This window comes from Corythoichthys intestinalis, chromosome 1, assembly GCF_030265065.1.
Source record: "Corythoichthys intestinalis isolate RoL2023-P3 chromosome 1, ASM3026506v1, whole genome shotgun sequence".
In the NCBI taxonomy this organism is placed as follows: domain Eukaryota; kingdom Metazoa; phylum Chordata; class Actinopteri; order Syngnathiformes; family Syngnathidae; genus Corythoichthys; species Corythoichthys intestinalis.
In genome coordinates this window covers 71587567-71614784 of record NC_080395.1, presented here as the reverse complement: position 1 = coordinate 71614784, position 27218 = coordinate 71587567, and the positions used below count along the sequence as shown (strand labels likewise).

The 27218-nt window shown below is 38.3% G+C and overlaps 1 protein-coding gene across 1 annotated transcript in view; it reads right to left on the bottom strand.

Moving 5' to 3' along the window:
* LOC130917248 (src substrate cortactin-like) overlaps positions 1-27218 on the bottom strand; it is a 65210-nt gene that overhangs the window by 33293 nt on the left and 4699 nt on the right. Inside the window, exons 2-9 of the mRNA XM_057838468.1 lie at positions 22194-22321; positions 22025-22098; positions 19901-20030; positions 19378-19488; positions 15114-15168; positions 10532-10642; positions 10250-10360; positions 3965-4075 (exon numbers count right to left, since the gene is read on the bottom strand). Coding sequence (XP_057694451.1) covers positions 3965-4075; positions 10250-10360; positions 10532-10642; positions 15114-15168; positions 19378-19488; positions 19901-20030; positions 22025-22098; positions 22194-22277 — 787 coding nt within the window. The 5' untranslated portion in view covers positions 22278-22321. The remainder of the gene's footprint in view (positions 1-3964; positions 4076-10249; positions 10361-10531; positions 10643-15113; positions 15169-19377; positions 19489-19900; positions 20031-22024; positions 22099-22193; positions 22322-27218) is intronic.

The window sequence follows — 27218 nt, the reverse complement described above, 5'->3', positions numbered from 1 at the left end:
GGGCAGCTTTAAACCACTCATCAGTGATTGGGCACACACCTGACTTAAAATGTTTGGTAAAAAATTGGTTTCAATTGCTCTTTAAATCTCCTTAGGCAGAGGGTTCACTCCCTCCCCCCTTTCTGTCATTGTTTGCATGCTATCCTCATTAAAATATGAAAACTTATAAATGTTTGAGTGGTTTTAGTCAAAGCATACACTGTTTTTACATCCGTGTGATGTGACAAAGATCAGATCACATTTGATGGTGATTTTATGCAGAAATGTGAGAAATTCCTAAAGGTTCGGATACGTTTTCATACCACTGTACATGCAATCAAAATATGAAGGGGTCACTGAATGCTTGTCATGTTTTGACATTAAGGCTTTTGTTTGACTAGCACTTGTGGAGTGGTCAGGATGCGAGGCGTACAAGCAATAGTTTCTGTCATTTGCAAGTCAGTGGAGCACAGCAGAGGCATGGTTGGATTTATCTGTAAGACGAAGCCGGTATTACTGGAAAACTGGGGTTTCCACAAAGAAAAACAAAAAAGGCTATGGAGATGATATGTATTTTATCAAGGAAAGGGCAAGACTAGAACCAGGAGAGGGTTCTGAAATGGAAAGCAGGAGGTGTAGGTGTCGAGAAAATTTTTGTGCCTTTCTGTGAGCCATGCTTGGCCAGGCTCTCCTTGTATTCATAGCCCAGGGCACTCTGGTCCTGCCTCTCCACCTCCACCCCATATTGCCCTCCAAACCCACGCTTATAGTCTGGAACATAACACACACACACAAATATATAGAGTACAGACAAACAAAGACAATACAGCACAAACAAATACTGCAAGCAAGGGCTGACCTCATAAGACCGATACACATTCTGAAGGATTAAGAGTTTAATAACATTTAGTCAGTGCTAATGATAAGATCCTGTATTTTGAACTTAAATCAAGCTTTTTGTAGTAATAATATTAATACCTTCTGTTGCTATTGACAGAAACCTATGCATTGATTTCAACCTATCTTATTCAAAGCAACAATAATGCATTGGCACACTGGTTGCTACATGTGTACAAATCTGTTCTGTGTATCAGTTGGTATTGTGATCCCTCACTTATCGCCGTTAATGGGGGCTAGAACAGACCGCATAAAGTGAAAAACTGCGAAATATGCCATTTTAAACATACACTTTTTTGTGTAGCTATATATAATATCAATACGTTTATATAAACCCTTTTTAAACGCATGTTATCATGACAGCATCCATTAGTTTGAAACAAAATAATAATGTAATTATGGGGTGTGTCTTGCCTCATATCATGCGATACGATTCGTATCGTTCTTCACAGGTCACAATTCGATCCCGATTAAGCCAGATACTACACTTGAAGACAATAACAGTGTCTTCTTTTTCACTTTATTAATATGAGTGTTCTACCCTTTGGCGAAATGAGGATTTGATTATAATGTTGACTTTTGTTTTGCGATGCATGCATTTCCTTTGGCGCAGGACGCCTAGAGCAGGAAGTGTTTCAATCCAGGAGGGGAGAGGGAGGGGGGGCAAAAACATGGAACAGAAATTTCAAATATCCATCTTGCCTCAATATCCATCTTGCCTACTCAGGTGCAGTTTTGGCTAAGCAAAGCAAAGGACAGTCTCTAAAGTGCTGGTCATATGATCTGTTCGAAAACATTTGGTCCCATTATGAAATATTTTATAGGATTCGTCTTCATTTCATTCATTTTTGTTGTTTTATTGCATTTTATGCAATATTTTACCAGCTAAGTATTTATTTTAAATTCATCTATATATGAAAGGTAATCACATGCAATTAATTTTTCGGCCAGTAGGGGAGATGGCACTGCTCCGCCTGCCTCCCCTCAATCTCCGAGTATGCGTAAAAGTACATTTATATCATTTATTCCTGAAACCTCATCCAGCACTCCAGGAAAAATTATGTTTTATGTTTGAACAACTTATGGCTTTAATTGTAACATTTTCTCTTTTTTGGTGCAAACTTGCTTTCGTCCAAACCTGCTTATATGCAGCATTCTAAATTCTCCATACCTCCGTATTTGCAGTAAGAATCAAAATGAGCCCAAATTTCAGACTCATCAAAGGACTAGTGCGACAACGATTAATCAATTAACAAGAAATTTAATTAGAAAAAAGCTTTGATCCAAATTTCGTTGCTTCCAGTATTCGTTTAGTGTGGCATTGTTTTAGAAGTGTTTGCATTTAGTTTCATTGATTTGGGTGGATACACTGCCCTCTAATGGCAACAGTGAATATGACAAAAATTTAACATGGCTGAATCCAGCTGCTTCCTGTTAAGACCAACATAAGGTATGTTTTTGTTTGAGTTCATGTTTTTTATGCATCCATAATTTAGTCTAATCTTGACAAACCTTTGTTTTGCGACTTCGAAAATTTATTCTGCAATGCATTAAATGTTCCTAATCAGATTACCTGATTCTTCGAATTTACTAGTTGATTAATCGACAACAAATACAATCAATAGCTGTAGCCCTAAAAAGGAGTCATCTGAACAAAACGACCGGAAGTACCCCATTCTCCATTGGTGACGTGCCAACAGCAGCTCATGTTACTGTTTACATTGACTGACACCGGTGTGTAAACACCCCAGTAATGGCGGCCAACTGCAAGGGGGCACGTACACAAATCTCTACTCAGATTAGTCTAAGGTTTTGTTACTTCAGCAGACTGCAAGGCAATGCTGCTACGCACTGCCAACTACTAGACAGGAGTAGAAGTGCAGCCAATGAATTGTTTATTTCCGTCAAAAACACTCGTGTAAGGATCGATTCAGATTTTGAATCGATACGAGAATTGCATTATGTAATATCACGATACATCTCTGAACCGATTTTTTTAACACCCATGGTAAATTATATAAAGTAATGACTAAATACGTACTGTATACTTATATGTGTAAGGGTGCGTGTGCAGGCATGTGTGTTTACATACATACTTAGATGTAAATGAAGTATACATAAGTATAATTTTAGAACTTTAATTGTTATAACAACATACTTAAGACACATTTTAAAAATCTGCGATGCTGAGGTCGTGACAGTTGAGACCCGAAGTAGCGATGGATCATTGTAGTAGTATGGGGGGATAATTTGCTGAGGGATAAATGCCTGTTGCCATTACTGGAATAATTGCTACACTGAACACTTTATTAGGGCTCCGCGCATCATCCCACATGATTTTTAGCCCCTCCCTCGCCAGCTCAGGCCCCATTCACGTCCGCAAACCTGACCATCAAGAGTCCCGAAGGCTACCCCCCCCAAAGGTTCCGCCCCTGTGCCTTCATCTATCATACGTATGTACTTTAGTACATTTGCAAGTACAGTATGTACGTACATACGCATATGTTGAGTAACTACTGGGATGTTCTTGAAATATTAAAAGCATTGCATCTGCTTTACTTTCACTTGTGGATAAGGCACGAAATAATGAACATCTAGCCCATCAATACTGCGTATGAGTGACTAACCCAAAATGCCTGAATCACTGATGGTGACATAACATACAAACCTAACTATTCACTTTCTCTGTTCCTCTTTTTGACTCATATTGAGGAAGTAATCATCCTTTGAGAGACTATATGTCACAAACCAAAGGGAAGTAAAATCGGATCAAGAATGAAATTGTTCAACTTAAACTGGGAGCTTGATAAGTTAAACAAATACAGACTAGCAATATATGTGCTAAAAACAACAGTGCTGTATTAAAATACTGTGGATCATTTTATCACCACTTAGTGAAAGGACAGTTCCCACCAATACATTTTAAAATCAGTGGAAGACGTCTTTGATGTTATAATCCAGTTTATCAACAAGACAAGATGAATGGAATCTCGTATAATTCTTCCATTTTATCCATCTACAGCGAACAAGTACAGATAGGGCTCAAGCTACAAAGACAAAATAAGTTTAAAGTAGAAAAATACAGTACCTTTCTGGGACTCATGAAGTTGTACTTTCTCCTGATGGTCCCATCCCAGAGCAGATTTATCCTGTCGGTCTGTCTGAACTCCAAATTTGCCTCCAAAACCTTTGACATAGTCTGGAGAAACGCATGACACGAAGAGGTGTTATTCACTTATTGAACAAGGACAACAAAAAATGCTTAATATGAAATTTTACCTGTAGTGAATCAGTTAAAATGGCTAAAGATAATTTTATTTTACACACTGTTGTAAATTCTTGTAAACCACCAATGGAAGCAGTTCATGCAAATGTTAAATTAATGGGACACTCAGGAAATGCTGCCCCAGTTTAACAGTAGTCGGGAAGCAAACTACAGATAGTCTCCGGTTTACGAACGAGTTCAAATCCTGCGCTGGCCGGATTTCTGCGTACAGTGCTGGCCAAAAGTATTGGCACCCCTGCAGTTCTGTCAGATAATGCTCAATTTCTCCCAGAAAATGATTGCAATTAGAAATGCCTTGGTAGTAATATCTTCATTTATTTTGAGAGATCTGAAAATGGCAGTTTGGAGAAGAAATCTCAGACCTGGAGCAGTTGGCCAAAAAAGAATGCTCTGCCGGAATTTTCGACCATTGTAGGAAACTCATTGATGGATACCGGAAGCGGTTGTTCAGTTATTTTGTCTAAAGGTTGTGCGACCAAGTATTAGGCTGAGGGTGCCAATACCTTTGTCCGGCCCATTTTTTGGAGTTTTGTGTAAAAATGATTTATTTTGTTTTTATCTCGTGTTTTTTCTTTGCAAACAAAATAAATGAAGATATTACTACCAAAGCTAATTGCAATCATTTTCTGGGAGAAATTGAGCATTATCTGACAGAATTGCAGAGGTGCCGATACTTTTGGCCAGCACTATGTCGGAATTAACCCTTTAAATACCTCAAAACACCCTAAAAAAAACATGTATTATACATCATTGTAGTCCTCATCAGGATGTTGGAGCTAGGTCCTAGCCAGTGAGCTAAGCTCCGAAATTACGATGTCAGGTGTTTGTGTGGTTTTCGTGACTTTATTCATCTGCTCATGACATCAACACTTGCAGAATGAAACTAAAATCAGTCTCATCTTCAATAAGAGCAATTCAAATTTGCGCTTAAAAGTAGCTGCTGATAAATAAATAAAGATTAGCATGTATCAGTTAGCATCCGTACATCATCCAAAAATATCACAAACTCGCCCCAAGTGTTTGACCACAATTGAAAATGCACAAGTAACAGCAAAAAAGGAGTTATATACAGCCATAGCCGCTGTATGCTTCACAAGCAAAAAAATGTGCGCGCAGGCTGTCACCTCTGCCACTAGGCTGCTCTGTGTGTGATTGTGTAGGCTTGGCGAGCGCGTCTGTACATGAGTTCGCTTCCTGCGCCAAAATAAAAGCATGCATCACAAAACATTAAAACGAGCCGCAGGCGTCGTAAAGTCGAAATCGCGTAAGTCTGGTCGGTCATGACCCGGGGACTACCTGTATCTGCAGGCCAACAAATAGCTGTTGTCATTAAAAAAAAAAAAAAAAACAATTCTGAGCGCTTCTCCTTATTCTCACGACAGATTTATTTGCAGTCTACAGTAAAACATTTAAAAAGTATGTCACACAAGCAGCTACAGGAGAGTTTGTCTGATTTTCTTGTGCTGTTTTCTAGCCTTAGTCTAGACAAGTCTGGACAGACCACACTGTCTCTCACAGCATCTAGATAGTCAAAATAACACATTAGCAATGTTGTTTGTAAAACGGGGAACATATATGAGAAGTCATCGTTTTAAAGCTAGATTAAAAAGTAAAAGTACTCATCATTAGAAGGCTGAATAATGTTTAGCGCCGTTTGTCCCGCCTTGTTTTCCTTTGTCATAATAGATTTTTTTTTTTTAATACTCAATATTGACTCTGGGTTCGTACACCTTTTCATGGCCAAATTCAAACACTTTTCAAGGACTTTCAAGACCAATTTTTCCAGTACCTTTTAAACATCCCAACATTTTATTTTTCTTACTTTGAGGAAGAAATAAAATATGCTGCCTTCTCACCAGTACGCAAACGTCTTCTAAAATGTTATATGACCCTGGAGGCTTGAGCATAGACTCCCTAATGCAGTGCTTCTCAATTATTTTCTGTTACGCCCCCCCAAGGAAGACGTAAATGTTTCGCGCCCCCCCAACTCTCTGCCGCCACTGTAAATAGTATCATTCGTCTATATTACTATTATAAGTACGCCTCTGCCTAACATTGTGTCCTTTTTTTTTCTATTAAAGAAAAAAAGTAACATAGATCAACTTATAATAAAGTATAACTTTTTTAACATTGTGTTGCTTGTAACAGAAAAGACTTAACGCGCATCAATTTGCCTGAAGTTAAAAAAAATAAAAAAATAAAAAATAAGTCACATCCAAACTGTAAAAATACACTCAAGGTACATTTTTGACCATTTGATACTGAAAAATAAAATGTAATAAAATCAGTAAATAATAACAAATTCAAATTGATTAGAAACATTTACTCTTCAGGACAACATGCCAAAAAATTTGACCGAAAAAAAACAAAACTGAATAGAAGGGGGGGGGGGAAAGGTCTTTGGACAGAAGGAAAGTTTTTATTTTCGCTGATTCACCACAGTGCTCACTGGTTTACTGATATAACACTGACAAAGCAGGACGATTGTGACAATTGGCAATATTCGGCACGTTTTCGCTGAAAAACAAGCGGCTTATCAATGAGATTGAGGTCTAATGTCTTTAAGTGGCATCTTAACTGATTTGGCTTCTCCGCTATAATCATTTTTAGACTCAGTAAACAGTGCTCTTTCCTCATTTCCCACTATATTAAAAGTCAAAGGCAAACGGCCCGAAAAAAGCGCATTCTCGGCGGCCGAGGGAGAACCGTAGGTGAGGGCGGTGGTCGTGACGATCCCAAGCCGAAAACGGCACTTCTCGGCCGGACACGTGAGAACCGAAGAAGACAGCGGGTCGCTGCGTGAGTCCAGCTCTGCATGAGTCTCTTCCGTGTGCTTTTGCTTACTTCAAAAATACTGCACGCACTTTGAAAATGAGAGCGCCACTGCCACCCACGGAGTGGATGTGCAAGTACACTTTATTCTAGTACGGCAAAAAAAAAAAAAAAAAAAGCATGTTCCCCGAGGTCACTCGCGCCCCCCCTGGCATCGCTCTGCGCCCCCCTGGGGGGGCGCGCCCCACCATTTGAGAAGTACTGCCCTAATGTATCGATGGCTCAGATCAGTCATGCACAGCGCCTCGCATTCTAGTAGGGGGCCGCCCACATCAAGAGGAGCTATTCCCAAACACACTCACGCAGCGATATAACGCTAGATTTCCATTGAAAAAGTACGAAAGCTGGGCAGCATACAAACAGGAAGGATTGTCTCAGGAGTGATTTGTTCGAGAATTCAAGGAAATTATTATATTTTCCGTACCATGCATGCATTTTGAAACGTTGTGAAAAAAAATCAATTGGAGAAATTAGCCACAACTGCATTGGCATCATACTTTTTGCTTTTAACCAAGAACCGAAACTGTTGTACATCCATATCTATGAAGAATTCGGGAATTTAAGCATTTATTTCACTGGAAAATCTCTTTATATCAGGCGGCCGCTAGCTGCATTAACTAACAGACTAGCATGGTACTTCGACATATTTATGTAAAATAAACGCTAACTGCACGTTTTTTTTGCTTTTAACCAAGGATCGAGAAGGTCTTACATCCATATTTATAAAGAATTCGGGGATTTAAGCATTTATCCACAAGAATTTTCACCAGAAAAGCTATGTTTACATTAGGCGGCTGCTAGCTACATTCACTAACAGACTAGCATTGTGCTTCGACATATTTATGTAAAATAAATGCTAACTGTACGTTTTTGTTTTTTTTGTTTTTAACCAAGAATCGAGACCGTTTTACGTCCATATCTATAAAGAATTCGGGGATTTAAGCATTTATTCACAAGAATTTTCACTGGAAAATCTCTTTATATCAGGCGGCCGCTAGCTGCATTAACTAACAGACTAGCATGGTACTTCGACATATTTATGTAAAATAAACGCTAACTGCACGTTTTTTTTTGCTTTTAACCAAGGATCGAGAAGGTCTTACATCCATATTTATAAAGAATTCGGAGATTTAAGCATTTATCCACAAGAATTTTCACCAGAAAAGCTATGTTTACATTAGGCGGCTGCTAGCTACATTCACTAACAGACTAGCATTGTGCTTCAACATATTTATATAAAGAAAACGCTAACTGCTAGTTTTTTTTGTTTTGTTTTGTTTTTTGCTTTTAACCAAGAATCGAGATTGTTTTACATCCATATCTCTAATTCAGGGATTTAAGCATTTATTCACAAGAATTGGAAGCATGAAACTGGAACAGTAACTGAAGAAATAATTAGCACAAAACATGAATTTTGATTGTTATTTACATCTGTAGCGCTGCAATGCATGCTAAGAGGACGGTTGGACAACAACAGTTGACAGCAGAGGTTGACCGTCTTCCTCAAGGGAGCAGTGATGACCAAATGAAGCTGCGCACAAAATAAAATTCAACATATACGTATTGTAGCGTCACCACTACTGTCAGCGCCACAGTAGTGTGTCAGCGGGACACTCCTATTGGTGCGTTCGATACGGCAACGCAACGCCTCCATTGGTGGTGAAAAGAGCTACTCCTGTGCTAATTTACTGAAGCAACATTCCGCTGCCAATCTTTGCAAGTGCTACAGTATTAATATTTAATTTTAGAACTGATATAATCTAGTTAATTTGACCAACAAAATTGTTTTCTGTACCATTTTGCAACGTAACTCAATGAGCAACAGGTGTCTAGCCAATAATAGGATACAGTTCACTTCACTTACGCTACGCAGCAATCATAGCATTGACAGTGTGTGCATATGTGCCCTGTGCAAACGCACCATACAGGTTAGCTAGCTAACAACAGTGCAACTGAGACATCATCACACCATCATCACCTTGTCAAGAATCAAGAATCAGCATAGGACAAGGTGATGATGCTGGAACTTTTGTTTGGTGCTGTTCCAGTGAGATTTACAAAGAAGACTGCCTGAAGAAGACATCAAAATTCCCTCAGCCCTTGATGATATGGGGCTGCATATCAGGCAAAGGCACTGGGGAGACGGCTGTGGTTAGATCTTCAATAAATGCACATGTTTACATTGAAATTTTAGACAGCTTTCTTACCCCTTCAATTGAAAATATGTTTGTCATTTTCCAAGACGACAATGCATCATGCCACAGAGCTAAAACTGTTAAAGCATTCCTTGGAGAAAGACTCATCCAGTCAATGTCATGGCCTGCAAATAGCCCAGATCTCAACCCTATTGATAATCTCTGGTGGAAATTGAAAACTAATGGTCGACAGCAAGGCTCCGACCTGCAGGGATGATCTGGCAACTGCAATCAAAGAGAGTTGGCACCAAATTGATGAAGAATACTCTTCAAGTCCATGCCTCAGAGACAAGCTGTCACAAAAGCCAGAGGTGGTGCTACTAAATACGACTGATGTGTTTTGATTGTTATTTCTTTCTTGTGAGTCCATATTTTTTTCCTCCATATATATTTCCCTGCACTTGCTCTATAAAATTAACATTTACTGACCACCACAATGTTTTTTATTCATTTATTTTCGTGTTTATGAATGCTAAAGCGTTGCACTTTTTAACTAATTCATTATTTTTTCAAGCTTTTTATCCACGTTTGTTCTACATGATAAAATGTCTGAGTGAGTGCTCGTCAAAGACTGGTGATTCCATACTTTTTGCTAGGGGTTGTAAAAGTAAACTAATAAAAATTGCTGGTGTCGTTTCATTGCTATGATCCAGGGGTGGCAACAGGCGTGATACTGATGTGTGGCCCAAGGGTACACATCTGATGTTGCTCACCGTGGTCCGCAGTGTGCTCAGGGAGCTTGTGTGTCTGCCCAGACACATAAAAAATTAGAGGGAACATTGCCGGTTAATAACTTGGTGTTAATATCCCAAAATACGGTGAGGACAGCTGCGGCTAATAGTCCAGTGCGGTTTATCTACAAACAAATGTCGGTTTCGCGCCAAATTTGGTGGGTGGCGGCTTATAGTCAGGTGCCCCTTATATTGCAAAAATTCCGGTACTTCTTCCACCACTGCCAGAATGTCCTTTTTCAAGCAGGATGGCAGAATATTGCTATAGTCATTCCAATTCTTTGTATGTTGGTATGAAAACAATATAAGGTCTGTGTAGTGTTACCAACCTTTCTGCGACTCGTGTCTCTCAGTTTTGCCCTGGTATTCAAAGCCCACAGCACTCTTGTCCACTTTGTCGGTCTCCACACCAAATTTCCCGCCAAAACCCTTTGCATAATCTGTCAATGGCCAGAGAAAATTGGGAAGTAAGAGGGATATATGGGGGGAAAAAAATTTATAAACACTACATGATGTGACACTTTATGGAGCTCACTTGATTAAATGTAACCATTATAGTTGGAACATGGCTATTTTTATGTTTGACTTGAGGACAGGAAATGAAAACAAACCTTTCTGAGACTCGTGTTTCTCCGTTTTGCCTTGGTAATCAAAGCCCACTGCGCTCCGGTCAACACGATCTGCCTGTACTCCGTATTTCCCTCCAAACCCAGCGTTGTAGTCTGCGTAGCAAACAAATAGCAGTGTTCAGTGGTAAGCATGAAGTCGAACAATAGCATATCACAATAATAAAGATTCAAAATATGTAGTCTATTAATGGTGGTTTTTATTAGTCACTTCATGAAGACTTAAATTGAGGGTAAAAGCGTGGAATACGTCTCCGTCTTATTGAGATGAGTCTCCGTATATTTTGTGTGTTTTGGAATAGGCATTTAAGCACCACCTCAACAACATGTTCTTGATCCATGATTGTCTGGCCTGCGAGTGAACGAGGGCAAGTGCAGGGTTTACCCTACACATAAAACATTGTGGCGCACCGCCACACCAAAATAAAAGCCGCCACGGCTTGCAAAAGACTTTTTTTTTTTAAGCCATTTCAAACTAGCAGCAGCCTAGTGTGAAGGGTTCAGCGGCAACCTATTCATTGTGTATTGCAATGTCCGTAACTAACCGCGGTCCACTTAAGACACGAGCTGTGATGTAGAAGGAAGCGAGCAGGAGAACGGGCAAGATTGCAAGAGAAGGTGGACGCATGTCGCAGCAGCCCGCTGTTATTTTGTTATTGTTTTTTTTTTTTTTTATTATTGATGCCGCAATAAAGTGGGTAAACCAATACCGACTCCTCTCCTTCTTTGCCCCATCCAGGGCATTACAATATTTTGAATCGGACTTTTCAGCGAAAGCGAGCGGTGGACGGCCGTCTTGGACAGAACGGCAAGTTTGAATGAATTCGCGCCGAGTGGCGGGGCCCAAAATAGAGCCTTTCTCTATTTCAGAGCGCCGCCGCGCTACAGTCAACAATGCATTCATTAGCAGAGGGACAGGCGTACTTAAATCTGCGCTATCAGGCTGTTACGGCAGACAGATATACGCAATTACGGCTGACGAAACCTTGATAAATGCGCTTCGTAAGCTCTGGGACACTCGAAAAATGGCTCTCATACCTCTCCTTGCTAAGCTAAATGGTACCTCAATGTGCGTTTGTGTGGAAATGTTGTTCACCAACAACAACAACAAAAAATATTCACCTTCTCACCGAAGATATAACAGCATAACCTACATGTACACTTTTTGCTGGGGACGGGACATTTATAAAACCAAACAGATGGGGTGAACGGGGGTCAGGGCTACATTTCTCACCAACATGAACCTGCTTAATTGATAGGCTAAATGGTCAATGCAAAAATAAATCTGTATTGACTTGTACTAACTTACACAATGCAAATTTATAACGTCTTAATCTGATAATTTTTCTTAAATCTAGTCGAAAAATTTTCTCCATCTTGTTTTGAGGGTTAAAGACTACCAAAAGATTAATGGGTCAGATTATTCAATTTACTTTAAGTAAATATTACCATTTGTTCTTATTAAGTCCATACATCCAAAGGTTGGTCATTTTTCACCAAAATCAAGGGGGGAAAAAATGTTCAAATAATGTTTTGAACAATATCAATTCTTGAATAAAAAAAAAAAAAAAAATCAGAAATGTTCTTAATATTAAATATACTCACTTTTTGCTTAAAATAAGTGTTAATAGCTACTGTATATGAAAATAATCTTATTTGAAGAAATCTGAGTAAAATCTACTTGAAGCACTCGCAGATAATTTTACTTATTTCTGGTAGATTTTACACTGAAAACAAGGGAGTTTAGTCATCAGACAATCAAATGTCAGTTGAGGAAAAAAATGTCAGTGTAAGTCTGAACATAATGAAAGTAATTCACTTAATATGGTAGGGTTCATTCTATCCTTACAAAATATGTAAAGACCATCTAAATGACCTCTACAACTGAACTCATTATATAATGCAAATAAGGTTGCTTAAAAGTTGGTGGGGACAATTTGAGCATCCTGAAAAGTTGCTCGTGTTATGCCCCCAACGTCCCGATGCAAACCTACGCCATTGGTCCATTAACAGAAGGGCTATTAGTCACATAAAGACACTAGCCCTCAATCACATAGATAAGCCGCTTGATTTTTTTTTTCAGCGAAAACATGCCAAATATTGCCAAAAAATGTGCCACTTTGTCAGAGTTAAATCAGTAAACCTGCAAGCACTGTCAGCATCATATAAGGTTACAAAGTTACCAAGTACCAAGTTGCTCAGTGCAAAATAACCCCACACCACAGCAAAGGAGCGATACTGCTCGCAGCAAAAATAAAAACTGTCCCTCTGTCCAATGACGCTGTCGTTTTTTTTTTCTAACAGAAAATAATTCAGACGCACTGGTTTAGAGTGATGTCGTCATGGTTTGTTTTGAAAGTGTTGCATTTAATTTTATTGATTTGGGATAATACATTGCACCTGAGTGGCAACAGTGAGTATGCCAATAACTTGTTAAGACCAACATGAGGTATGTTTTTGTTTGAGCTAATATGTTGATGCATTTGTCATTTAGTTCAGAAATATATTGAGCAGTCTTTTGTGGGTATATGTGTTTGAACGATTTGTTAACCGTATTGGGGGGCGGGGGTGGTGGGGGGGTTAGCATTACATAACATTTAAGGTAGCAGAATTCTTTTGGTCAAATAGTTTGGCATATTGTCCTCATCAGTGAATGTTACAAATCAATTTGAATGTATTATTATTTACTGATTTTATTAAATTGTATTTTTTAGTACTAAGTGGTCAAAAACGTGCCTTGAGTTTATTTTTACAGTTTTGATGTGTTTTTTTTTTTTTTTTTTTTAATTCAGGTGCAGTGATGCGCTTTACAAAACAATATTAATGAAGTTATTCATTCATCATTTACTTTATTTTAAGTTGGTCGAAATTTTTTCCTTTTAAGGGCCCCACGAATAGGAAGACTTGTAGTTCTTAAAAGATATATGTAAGTACGAGTTATAATAATTTGATATTAAAACCCCTTTTAATGTTTTCATTTTAATAAAATTTGTAAAATTGAAATAAAAAAATAATCTAGCAGCTTGCCATTGTTGCTGACGTTGCAGGGTGGTGACATCACATGGCCACGCTGCCATACTTCACAGTGTCACTCTATGTAAGGTAGTGATTTAAATACTGTACACTACAAGGTATCAATGGAGTGTTATAAATTGATAAGAGAACAAGCCAATGAGTGTGTTTTGTCCCTCGACCGACACCGTAGTTCCCAGTTTAGTGCGGGTCCATTGTGATTTACGTTCATTTGGGTGTTGTCTTCACAACGAACAAGACTCCTGATAATGGAACCCACCATCAAAGTTTGTATATTGTGACTAAATATTGCCATCCAGTGTATTTGTTGAGCTAAACAAGTTGCTAAAATGTTTGAATAGAGTTTGACCAAAGTCTGAGTAAGTTTTATGTGTATTTTGCATATCTATTTTGATTGTGAATGCCAGTTCTCTTTGCATTGTTGTTTAACTGTGTGAGAATAGGGCCTAAATAATACAGATTGAAGCACTTTTGTTTTTGTGAACATTTTTTGAGAGATATATTATTTTTGTTATATTTTCACTATATGATACTTATGTTGGGAAGGAGTTGCCAAAGCTTATTCCAATAAACGGTGCGGGTCCAAGCTACAAATCTGAACGCCTGCGTCCACTCTTTCTCTCCGCTTTACACCCCACTGTGCATTAAAGGAAAACCACGGTGTCAGTCAAAGGACAAAAACATACTCATTGGCTTGATCCCTAACTAATTTAAAACTCGCCGTTGACACCTTGTGTTGGATTGAAATCATTACCTTACGTAATGAAAGAGTGACACGTTTTTTGTTGTTGTTGTTTTTCATAAGAGCGACACGTGGAATTCTGGCAGCGTGGCCATGTGACGTCACCGCCCTGCAATGTCAACAACAATGGCGACCTAGTAGTTAAAATAATTCTACAAATTTTATTGAAATGAAAACATTAAAAGGGGTTTTAATGTGAAATTATTATAACACGTACTAAGATCTTTTAAGAACTACATATCCTTCTATCCGTGGTTCCCTTTAATGTTAAAAAGGACAATGTTATGCAAAGTTCTCCTTAGAATAATAATAATTTTATAGACAAATGATACTATTTACAGTGGCAGCAGAGTGTTGGTGGGCTTGGGGGTTGCAACGTTTAGGTCTTCCTGGGGTGGGGGGTGAAACAGAAAATAATTGAGAAGCACTGCCATAACCAGAGCACTCCCTGTAGTGGTTAAGGTTGCTGTGGGTATCATAAATCAAGTAGTTTGTCTGCTGTATTCGCTCCTTGATGAACAATTGATGCGCAAGAAAGGCAAAAACAGACAGTAGCACATATGATAAAAAGACCTCTGGTTGCATGCCAAATGCTCAACAATTTTGGGGGCAAAAAAAATGTTTGCTTTAGCTGGTGCAGTTCACACTGTGAATAACAGTCGAATGTAAACGAAGAGGATGGATGAAGAAACCGTTATGTAACCAAATGAGGCAGGCAGAAGCATGCCCCAGATAACGCTGAAAATTGCAAACTGTGATCTGGGGTTAAAGCCCAACTGGTTAACAAGTTACCTTTCTGTGAAGCATGTTTCTCTGTCTTCCCAGCATACTCAAAGCCAACTGCGGACTGTAAGACAACAATTAGAAAAATTGGGTCAACAAAATATAAGTAATAATGGCATATGAAATCCAGACAAAGTCGGCGCAAAGTTGTAAGTGGAAAAGGGCATGACGGCTTACAATAGTGATGTTTTGATGTCATAAATATCTTGCAAAAACTACAAATATGGTAGTTTTATTTCAACTAACATTTTCGATGGAGTTTAAAAGTACGTACCACAGGATAAAAAATTAAGTCTTAAATAACATTATCTGAATTAGAATCATATTTTGAAACGATTCGACTATATACAACAATTTGGCTTAGATGACAAGAAATTAGTCTTTTAATCGCCGTTTATCCACGCCTAACATTATAGGGCTCTAGCGTCCCCAACAGGAGGATGACGTCGGGAGGGTCATGGTGTCATTTGATTTAGAATTCAGCCCATTGAGGAGGAATTATTCACAACGAGGAAAATGCGACGAAGAGAGCCACAAAATGTCATTGTTTCAGTCTCTCTACTCCAATATTTTTACAGGATATTCTTTTTATCCAAGTATTTTTCCCCAATTGCTAAATAAATGGTATGGTCATGACAAATAAGTCTTGTACTAAATGGGATATGAAATTTAAAAAATGCATTATTCAGTACGACATGGCAAAATCACTCCACAATGGTCAAAACTGTCGACTTCACTTTTACTGTCGCACCTCCCAAACGATGTTTTATGCCGTCGTAGTTGGCGCGGCTTTTGTCATTTCCCTGCCCCGGCTTCGGAGAATGTAAACAAACCAAGAGGCGGGACAGCTAGCAGACATGCTAACCCGAACTGAGTGACGTCTGAAAGTCTTATTTTCGCTTTGCGAAGTGAAAAAATTACACAAAACAAGCCCGGATCATATTACACATTGGCGGGGTTGTGGATTGTCTTCGACGATCGGCAACACACCCAGCAAGTTACAGCTGGTTCCCCTGTCACGGACAGGAGAGCACGCCGGGGAAGCAGCTGGAGAGTACCGCCGGACAAACCGGCCGACATCGGGGGAGCGCGTAGCTGCCACACAGTCAAGATGAGTATGGCATAAAATAATGCTTTACTACACGGCGAAGACGTAACCAGAGAGCGGCGTGCAGTTGTTGCGAAGCTAACATGGCATGATGTGTCTGAGGAGAACTTTTCTACATGTGCGTCCATGATCAAACGTAAGTAAATAGTCCTTTATTTAAAAAAAGTTTGAAGTGTGTACTTTTTAATTGCTGTATTCGCGGCCATTTTTAACACAAAGCTGCAATTTCTGATGTGGTTGAAAATTTGACAGAACACCTTGGCACAAGAAGAGGGCAGTAGCCGAGCATAGCACTCTCTCGGCGGGGTGCGACAATCAGCCACAAAATGCAAGCCACCTCCTTATTAAAACGTGTGCCATGATCCCAGTATTTGACATGAAGCAGACAGCCAGAATTACCAAGGAGTGGCTTCGTAAAAAGCATATTAAGGTTCTGTAAGGGCCTAGCCAGTCTCCAGACTCAAACCCAATAGAAAATCTTTGGAGGTACTCAAACGCCATGATTCTCAGTGCAGATGGATGTAACGTATCCATGTAAAAGCTGCCGTATCTCGAAGCCAGGCGTTTTTAAAAAAAATTAAATAAATAAGAATGTACGTTAAAAGGAGCTGATGCATTCATCGCAATACGAATATGCCCAAGTATCCACAACGATATTATTTTCTGTTGATCTGCACCCTTGAAATACTCAAAGGATCAAAGGTTGTTTGAAAATTGGTTGTTTACGTCCTTTTCGCCGTCTTTGACCTACGTTAAACTTTAGCCTTTTATCATTTGGTTAAGTAGTGACCTAAAACGAGCCACGCCACCAACGTACCACTTGCTACGTTAGAAGTGTATGGATTAAGGTGTGACAAGGTGATATATCGCGACACTTTGTAGCCCAAAAGGTTATCGATAAGCTCCCACCTAGAACCGATATACCGTTTTAAAAATGTGTCACTGTTATCAAATAAAAAAGGAACCAACAGATTGACACCAAAATGTTCCATTAGAATATAGTGATCCCTCGTTTTTCATTTTACTGTCTCACAGTGTTAGTTTTAAAAAAGAATAAAGTATAAAAATGCTTGTCTTTATTAAATGCTTCATTGAGTGCGTGCACTCAAGGTGCTCACTTACACACAATGAGTTGCCACTAGGCATGTGCCGCTATGAGTTTATACTCCTGTTTAAACTGTAAATTGTCATACAAGAGTGCTTTGAAATTGGATTGCATTTCTGAACATCTGTTTGATAAAGAAAACATTCATTACAATCTGCCACCTCCTTATTCGATGTTGTTGTTTAGTTTGTTGAAAGAAAAATGAGTTAAACATAATTTATATCAGCGCTTTGCCCTCAAGAAAAAAAAAATGCCAACCGGCAGCACTTGTTTATTAGAATAAACGGGACTTTTGTTCAATTTTTGTACTGAGAAATTATTTTCATTTTTTATACTCTGAAACTTTATCAAAAACTTTATGTACAGTGGTATGAAAAAGTGTCTGAACTTTTTGGAATTTCTCAGATTTCTGCATAAAATCACAATCAAATGTGATCTGATCTTTTTAAAATCGCACAGATGACAAAAACAGTCTGCTTTAACTAAAACCACCCAAATATTTACAGGTTTTTATATTTTAACGAGGATAGTATGGAATGAATCGTTGTCTATAGGTCATGCCAAAGCATCTCAATTGGGTTCAAGTCTGGACTTTGACTTGGCCACTCCAGAACGACTATTTCCTTCTCTGAAACCATTCCAATTTACTTCTGTGTTTTGATCATTGTCTTGTTGCAGCATCCACCCTCTTTTTAGCTTCAACTGACAGACAGCCAGCCTCAGGTTTTCCTTCAAAACATCCTGATAAACTTTTAAATTTATTCTTTCTATTAATGATCGTGAGTTGTCCAGGCCCTGAGGTAGCGAAACAGCCCCAAATTATGCTGCTCCCTCCACCATGCTTTACGGTGGGGATGAGGTGATGTTAGTGAGCTGTTCCATTCTTCCTCCACACATGACGTTGTGAGTCACTCCCAAACAATTCAACTTTGGTTTCATCAGTCCACAAAATATTTTGCCAAAACTTCTGTGGAGTGTGCCTTTTTGCCAACATTAAAAGAGCAAAAATGTTTTTTTTTTTTTTTTTTAAGACAGCAGTGGCTTCCACCATAGAGTCCTCTAATGAAAACCATTCTTAACTATAGTTTTACATATAGTTGATGTGTGCACAGAGATATTGGACTGTGCCAGTGATTACCGTAAGTCTTTACCAGACACTCTAGGTTTCTTTTTGTACCTCTCTGAGTATTCTGCGCTGAACTCTTGGCGTCATCTTTGGTGGACGGGCAATCCTTGGGAGAGAAGAGAGTGCCAAACTCTCTCCATTTGTAGACAACTTCTCTGATTGTCGAACAGCCACACTTTTAGAGATAGTTTTGTATCCTTTCCTAACTTTATACAAATCAACAATCCTTGATCGCAGGTCTTCAGACAGCTCTTTAGACCGAGCCATGATGTACATCAGACAATGCTTCTCATCAAGGCAATTCTTACCAGGTGTGTGTTTTATAGTGAGAAGGGCAGCTTTAAACCACTCATCAGTGATTGGGCACACACCTGACAAATTGTTTTGTAAAAATTTCAATTGCTCTTTAAGTCATCTTAGGCAGAGGATTCACTTACTTATTTCCCCCCTTCTGTCATTGTTTGCATGCTATCCTCATTAAAATATCCTCATCAAAATATGAAAAACCTCCCAAACATTTATAGGTTTAGTTAAAGCAGACACTGTTTAATCATCTGTGTGATTTTGACAAAGATCAGATCACATTTGATGGTGATTTCATGCAAAAATGGGAGAAATTCCAAAAGGTTCAGATACTTTTTCATACCACTTTGCTTAAAAACAGTACAGTTGTAGACTTAAGTTAGGAAGCCGTCATAAAAAAAATATTTTTGAAGGAAATAGTCATCCATTTTGTCTTCATTGTTACTTACAACATGCCTGAAAGAACTTCAAGTTAAGGTGTGAAGTTATTTAAAAAAAAAGAAAAAAGAAATTCGCCCACATTGGATAAAAACATTTGGATAGCTAGCAGATATACAGAATATCTGTACTTTAAAGGTTTTACAATAAAATGTGAATTTCCTATATCAACAAATTGTCAGAAACAGAATACCTGGTCTACGCGGTCAGCTTGAACTCCATACTTCCCTCCGAAGCCCTTGGCATTATCAGTTTGCGAGCAGTGCTTGGACAACTTGCTCTGGTATTCATGTCCTACAGCAGACTGTTCAAAAGAGACAAAGATATTGTCGGGACACCATAAGACAATAATATTATAAATGAAGAGATTCCTAAAAGAATGAAGAGGGTAAAATGAGCAACTTTGCTCGAAAACATTCAGCCAGTTGTTGGCGGTGGCAAAATCTGACTCATCAAAACTCCACATGCACACAATGAAGCATCGCTCACTCATCAGATTCATGCCGTTTTGCTTAAACAGACCACAGAAGGCTTGCCAGTGAAATCATTTGAAACAATGCAACTAAGTTAACAATGTGTTGCCAGTCAAAAAAGTTAGTCACTTCAGCTAAGAAACAATAGAATTTACGAATATTCTTTCAAGAACTGGATTTTACCATTCGGTTCACATACCATTAGTTGATAAAACCAAAAGCAATTTCTTTTCGCCCCTCTACCTTGTCCATGCGGTCCTGCTGCACCCCAAATTTTCCTCCATATCCATGCGAGGCCTTGGGCATGTTGTCCAACTCCTGCTGTTTCAAGCTTGTGTGCTCAGTTGACACGGTTTCACGCAGATGGTGGATACTAGGGATGTTACAAAATATTGATAAATCACAATATTTTGTACATGGCGGAAAACACAGACAAGACTGAAAAAGCAGTTTCTGCTCTTGCACTCGCCTTTAAAAGAAACTGCTGTATTTTAAGCCAAAACAACTGTGGTGTTTGATAGAACAACATGTCTATATGCTGCCATAGCAGACTCATGGCGCATTGAGCCCCCAAACTATTTTTAATGTCCGTTTTACCCTGGAAACCCCCCCCATTTACAGACGTCACGCAACTGCTTTTGTTTCAACCCAGCCATAAAACAAAGGTAATTAATTATATTTATTATTCAAAATGTCATTTTAGCTTAGAATCATTAATTGATGTCTAATATTTCATTTAATTAAAAAAAAAAAAAACTTTAAAAAAATTATTTACTCGCATATTTTAAACTTTTAAACAAATTACGTCACAATGAAAAAAAATGATGTCTAAAAAAGTCACGGATATCTACTTCATAACTATCGCTTAATTGTATTTTTTTGTTACTGTGGCATTTTCTCAGATATGTTAGATGATAAACAATCGATCCAAACAAATAAATATTGAAGAAAAAAAAAAAACATTTAAAAGGGTCAATATTTAAAAAAGAAAATCTCGACCACTCCTTGCTGTCTGCGATTTCTGCGTCGCGATCCATGTTATATTACCATGTTTCACCCATAAAATCCCCAAAAAATCCAGCTGTGGCCATTCACAGCTGTGTCTTGACACTCGGTGATACATGCTACATGGAGTTTTTGGATCGAAACAAGGTAACTATGTGATAATATCTTGTTAAAGTCATGGCGTCTTTAATCATGCTCTTTCATGCTCTCAGCTCCAGATAGGGTTTTGCTGTTAAAAATAAATAAATAAATAAATAAAAAATGCCCTCCTGTTCAAAAATTTTCCCCCCAGAAAATTTAGATTTTAAGCTTTCCAATGATCTATCACACGTGGATATCGGACAATTTTGAAATTTGGCTAAATTGGGGGTCTCACAGCAGAACTTCAAGTCACCTGAGTGTTTTCCGCCATAAACAGTACATATGCCTCTGTTTAATATAGGAATCTACAGTTTTCTACCAAAAATTTCCACTACATACAGTCGTTGACAAGGACTTTGGTTGCTGTATATTTTAGGGCAGCAGCTACTGATTAGTTAGGTAATCAATTACCGTAGTCCAAATAATCACATAATCGGATTACGAGCATTTAATGAATTGTAGTATAAATTTTAGGTTATGGAAAACAAAAAAGTGTTTATGCTTGCAATACTACGGTATTTATTTTGGCTAGCTAAGATTACACTTTCAAAAGAGCATTAAATGCGAATACAAACTAAAATTCCTGGGTGTCTGTCAAACTGTGCAGAATTGCCCTTACATTTCACAAGAGCAATAAATTAATTTTAAAATAAATTAAAATACCTAAACTTAGGATATACAGTGGGCCAATAAGTATTTAGTCAACCACCAATTATGCAAGTTCTCCTACTTGAAAAGATTAGGGAGGCCTGTAATTGTCAACATGGGTAAAGCTCAACCATGGGAGACAGATTGTGAAAAAAAACAATCACATTGTTTGATTTTTAAAGATTTCCAAATTAGAGTGGAAAATAAGTATTTGGTCACCTACAAACAAGCAAGATTTCTGGCTGTCAAAGAGGTCTAACTTATTCTAACAAGGTCTAACGAGGCTCTACTTGGTACCTGTATTAATAGCACCCGTTTTAAAACATTATCAGTATAAAAGACACCTGTCCACAACCTCAGTCAGTCACACTCCAAAGACCAAGACCAAAGAGCTGTTCTTTTAGTGTTTCTGAATGCTAAAGAGTTGCTCTTTTGAAGTAATTCATTATTTTTTCAAGCTTTTTATCCGAGTTTGTTCTACATGATAAAAGTGTCTGAGTGAGTGCTCGTCTGAAACTGGTGATTCCATACTTTTTGCTACGGGTTGTACAAACAAAGCATCTGCAATCTCACTTTATGTGTTCCTGATGTCCTGAACCAGCCACCGTCTTGGCACCCCAGCGCTGCTCCTTCTCGGATACATCGTTCTGAAAATATAGGAGGATACATTGTCTAACAAAAAACAATACTTGGCATGGATAACTGTGTTTGATACAAAAAGCCGACATGTTTGCCAAACTACCTCAAAGTCGGGGTCAGTCTCCCAGTCGTCACCTCCATCATCTATAGTCATCTTGACTGACTGTCCTGCTGCTGCCTTCCACATCTTTAGTTAACCGTTGTGAAACACCCAGGAGTACTGTACTTTCTCTGGAATAAAAACAGAACTATTAAAATCTAAATTTATGGTGCTATCTTAACAGGTCCAAACAAACCAAAAACGTACAACTTTTATTCTGAGAATGAAAAGACCTCCTGATATGAGGCTGTCATATAAAACTTGACAAACTATCCTAATTATGATTTTGATTGATCAGATCTATCCAGTTAACTCAATATTGAAATCATTTAACGCATGGTCTATTTTTTTGATGCCAGTGTTTCACTACCACAAGGTTAACCATATTCAAGTTGGATCACCAAATGACGTCGTTAGGGTTTCCTCCAATCTGATCACATGATCAAAAATCAGCAAAAGGAATCTTTTGCAGGCGTTTTTGAATTACTTGCCTGGCACAATTTGACTCTTTGAGTGATTTGTTCAAGGATTGAAGGTAATTATTATATTTTTCGTACCATGCATGCATTTTGAAGTGTTGTGAAAAAAAAAAATCAAAAATCAATGGGAGAAATTAGCCACAACAGCATTGGCATTAGACTTCGCAATATTTAAGTAAAATAAAGGCTACTTTTCTTTTAACCAAGAATCGAGACCGTTTTACATCCAGATCTATAAAGAATTCAGGGATTTAAGCATTTATTCACAAGAATTTTCATTGGGAAAGCTCTGTTCACATATGGCGGCCGCCACATTGACTGACGGACTAGCATCGTACTTTGACATATTTACATAAAATAAATGCTAAATGCATGTTTTTTTTTGTTTTTTTTTGCTTTTAACCAAGAATTGAGACTGTTCTACGTCGGTATCTATAAAGAATTCAGGGATTTAAGCATTTATTCACGAGAATTTAACGGAAAAAGCTCTTTGTTTACATATGGCGGCCGCTAATTTCCTTACTGACAAGCGTCATAGTTCACAATATTTATATAAAATAACTGCACCCTTCAATACATTATGAAGTCTATGAGTAATATTTACATAAAGTAAATTGAATAATCTGACGCATTCATCTGTTAATTAGCGTTTAACACACAAAACAAGATGGTGAAAATTATTGGACTAGGTTTAAGGAAAAAAATCAGATTAAGACATTATAAAATTGATGTGTGAAAGTTAGTTTAAGTCAATACAGATTTATTTTGCCTTCACCATTTCACCTATCAATTAATTAGGTTCTTATTGGTGAGAAATGTAGCCCTGACTGCCATTCACCCAATCTGTTTGGTCTTATTCATGTCCCGTCCCCAGCAAAAAGTGTACATGCAGGATATGCTGTTATATCATTCCTATCAATATTGAGATCAAACCTACGCCTTTACTAATAGCCATTTAACATGGATTTAATGTTTATGTACATTTGTTCAAATTGGATTTCTCACTCCTCCTTAATACATTGATGTATCAGATCGACAGATCCATTAAGTGCGTACGACAGTATTATTTAAAAAAAAAAAAAAAAAAAAAAAATTCTTAAATAGCATTATTATGTGAATTACAATCATATTTTGAGACAATTTAACTATATACAACAATTTGGCATAGCACAGATGACGAGAAATTAAGTCTTTTAATCCGTCATTTAGCCACGCCTACCATTATAGGGCTCTAGTGTCCCCAACAGGAGGATGACGTCGGCAGGGTCACGGTTTCATCTGATTCAGAATTCAGCCCATTGAGGGGGAATTATTCAGAACGAGGACAATGCAACGAAGAGAGCCGCAAAATGTATTTTTTTAAGTTTCTCTACTCCAATATTTTTACAGGATATTCTTTTTATCGAAGTATTTTTCCCCAATTGCTAAATAAATGCTATGGTTATGACAAATAACAGTCTTGTACTAAATGGAATATGAAATAATAAAAATGCATTATTCAGAACGACATGGCAAAATCACTCCATAATGGTCAAAACTGTCGACTTCACCTTTACTGTCGCACCTCCAGAACGAAATTTTATGCCACGGTAGTTAGTCAGGCTTTTGTCATTTCCCTGCCCCGGCTTCAGAGAATGCAAACAAAGAAAGAGGCGTGACAGCTAGCTGACATGCTAACCCGAACTGAGTGACGTCTCAAAGTCTTATTTTCGCTTTTCGATGCAAAAAAAAAAAAAAAAAAAAAAAAAAAAAAAATCACACAAAACTAGCTTGGATTATCTCACACGGCGGCGGAGTTGTCGATTGGTCCATGTGGATCAGCAAACCGCCCGGCGGCAAGCAAGATACAGCTCATTGCCCTGCTACGGACAGGAGAACTCGCCGGGGAAGCAGCTGGAGAGTACCACCGGACAAATCTGCCGACGTCGGAGGAGCGCGTAGCTGCCACATGGTCAACACGAATATGGCGTAAAATAATGCTTTACTACACGGCGAAGACATAAACAGAGAGCTGCGTGAAGTTGTTGTGCAGCTAACATGGTAGGATGTGTCTGAGGACAACTTTTGTACATGTCGGTTCATGATCAAACGTAAGTAAATAGTCCTTTATTTAAAGACAGTTTGTCATGTTTACTTTGTAATTGTTGTATTTGCAGCTACTTTTAACACAAAATTGGAATTTCTGATGGGGTTGAAAATTTGACAGAACACCGGGCACACGAAGAGGGCAATAAGCCGAGTATAGATGGGGCTGTGCAAACAAGCTGCTGGTCGTCGAACAAGTGATATTCTAAGTGGACAATCGGCCACAACATGCAAGCCACCTCCGTTATTAAATTGTGTGCCATGATCCCAGTATTTGACATTAGGGCTGCAGCTATAGAATATTTTAGTAATCGAGTAATCGAATGAAAATTCTATCGATTAATCGAGTAATCGGCTAAAACATTTAAAGAGCAATTATAAATATAGATGAAAAAACAAGACATTTAATCTATTATTGAACCATTTTCAGTCAATCAACGTCTATTTTCAATGTACATTGTTGAAAACAGCCAACAATTGCATCTCAAATGTGACTTTAAAAAAAAAAAAAAAAAAAAAAAAAAAAAGACTAATTCACTGCTTTCACTCAAAAAACTTTTAGATCTTATAAAAAATATATATATTTCTTACCTAGAAATTTCATTCCGCTTGATAACACACATCACTTAAAAGTTAGATGTTTTTCCCACGTGTTTCAATTGAATTTCCACTTGTGTCGAGCTAAGTTCTTTGTTAGTCTAAACTATAAGTCCTGATAGGATTTTGAGTTTTTGCAGTGTTCAAAATAAATGCTGTATGTGCTGTATTGGAGCACATTAGGCACCAGTGCTACTTGGTGTTTTATCCAGCTATGACTACTGAGCTAAAATTGACAGTTAGCATTATTAAGTTTTTATTTTACACCCTAATCACTCTACAGCGCTGTTTTCACAGATTAAATACAGCCTGTATGTGAGAGTTAGCCACACGTCGACAGTGGTCATAATGAATACAAACCTAGCCCTCCGCAGGGATAACGTTACGTGAGCGAGTGACAGTAACGTTAATCTTATTTATGAGCGCCGAGAAATGTACTGCTTTAAGATGGCGGCTGTTTTATTAACGCCACCGAGTCGGTCATTTCGCATCTAGTTCTACGTACATGTGATATGTAAGACACGCATCAGACGCTACCTGCTACCACCGTAGCAACATGCCGGCATACAGTTGTGGTCAAAAGTTTACATACGCTTGTGAAGAACACAATGTCATGGCTCTCTTGAGTTTCCAGTTATTTCTACAACTCTGATTTTTCTCCGATAGAGTGATTGGAAAAGATACTTCTTTGTCACAAAAAACATTCATGAAGTTTGGTTCTTTTATGAATTTATTATGGGTTAACAGAAAAAGTGATCAAATTTGCTGGGTCAAAAAATATACATACATGGATCTGAAAAAGCAAATCATTGACTTGAACAAGTCAGGAAAGTCACTTGGAGCCATTTCAAAGCAGCTGCAGGTCCCAAGAGCAACAGTGCAAACAATTGTTTGTAAGTATAAAGTGCATGGCACTGTTTTGTCACTGCCACGATCAGGAAGAAAACACAAGCTATCACCTGCTGCTGAGAGAAAATTGGTCAGGAGGGTGAAGATTCAACCGAGAATCACCAAAAAGCAGATCTGCCAAGAATTACAAGCTGCTGGAACACAGGTGTCAGTGTCCACAGTCGAGCGTGTTTTGCATCTCCATGGACTGAGAGGCTGCCGTGCAAGAAGGAAGCCCTTGCTCCAAAAGCGGCACCTTAAGGCTCGACTGAAGTTTGCTGCTGATCACATGGACAAAGATAAGACCTTCTGGAGGAAAGTTCTGTGGTCAGACGAAACAAAAATCGAGCTGTTTGGCCACAATGCCCAGCAATATGTTTGGAGGAGAAAAGGTGAGGCCTTTAACCCCAAGTACACCATGCCTACCGTCAAGCACGGTGGTGGTAGTATTATGCTGTGGGGCTGTTTTGCTGCCAATGGAACTGGTGCTTTACAGAGAGTAAAAGTGTTAGGTCTAAACTTAATACTTGTATTAAGAAAACAACAAAGACCTAGGAAGGGATGGAGGAAGGATCAGACTTGAGACGGAGATAAAATTAACACTGGTGGCCACCAGGGCGAAGGCTGAAAGTGCAGCACGTTTGCTCACAACAAGCCTCCCTCAGCCTCCCTCCTGGGGGCCGCGTCTTTTATTGAGAACAGAAACCAGAATGAAACATTATGGTGACGTCTACTGAAAACAGAAACATTATGGTGACGTCTACTGAAAACAGAAACATTATGACTCTTCATTGTGTCAGCACTAAAGCACAAACGAATAGACTGTTACATGAGAAAACAATCATAACACCTAGTTTTAAACACACATAATTAGTTTAATTATTCTAAATACTGTTAGTGTGCAAAAGCATTAAAGCACATCTTACAAAAACGGATAATGAAGAAGGAGGATTACCTTCAAATTCTTCTAGATAACCTA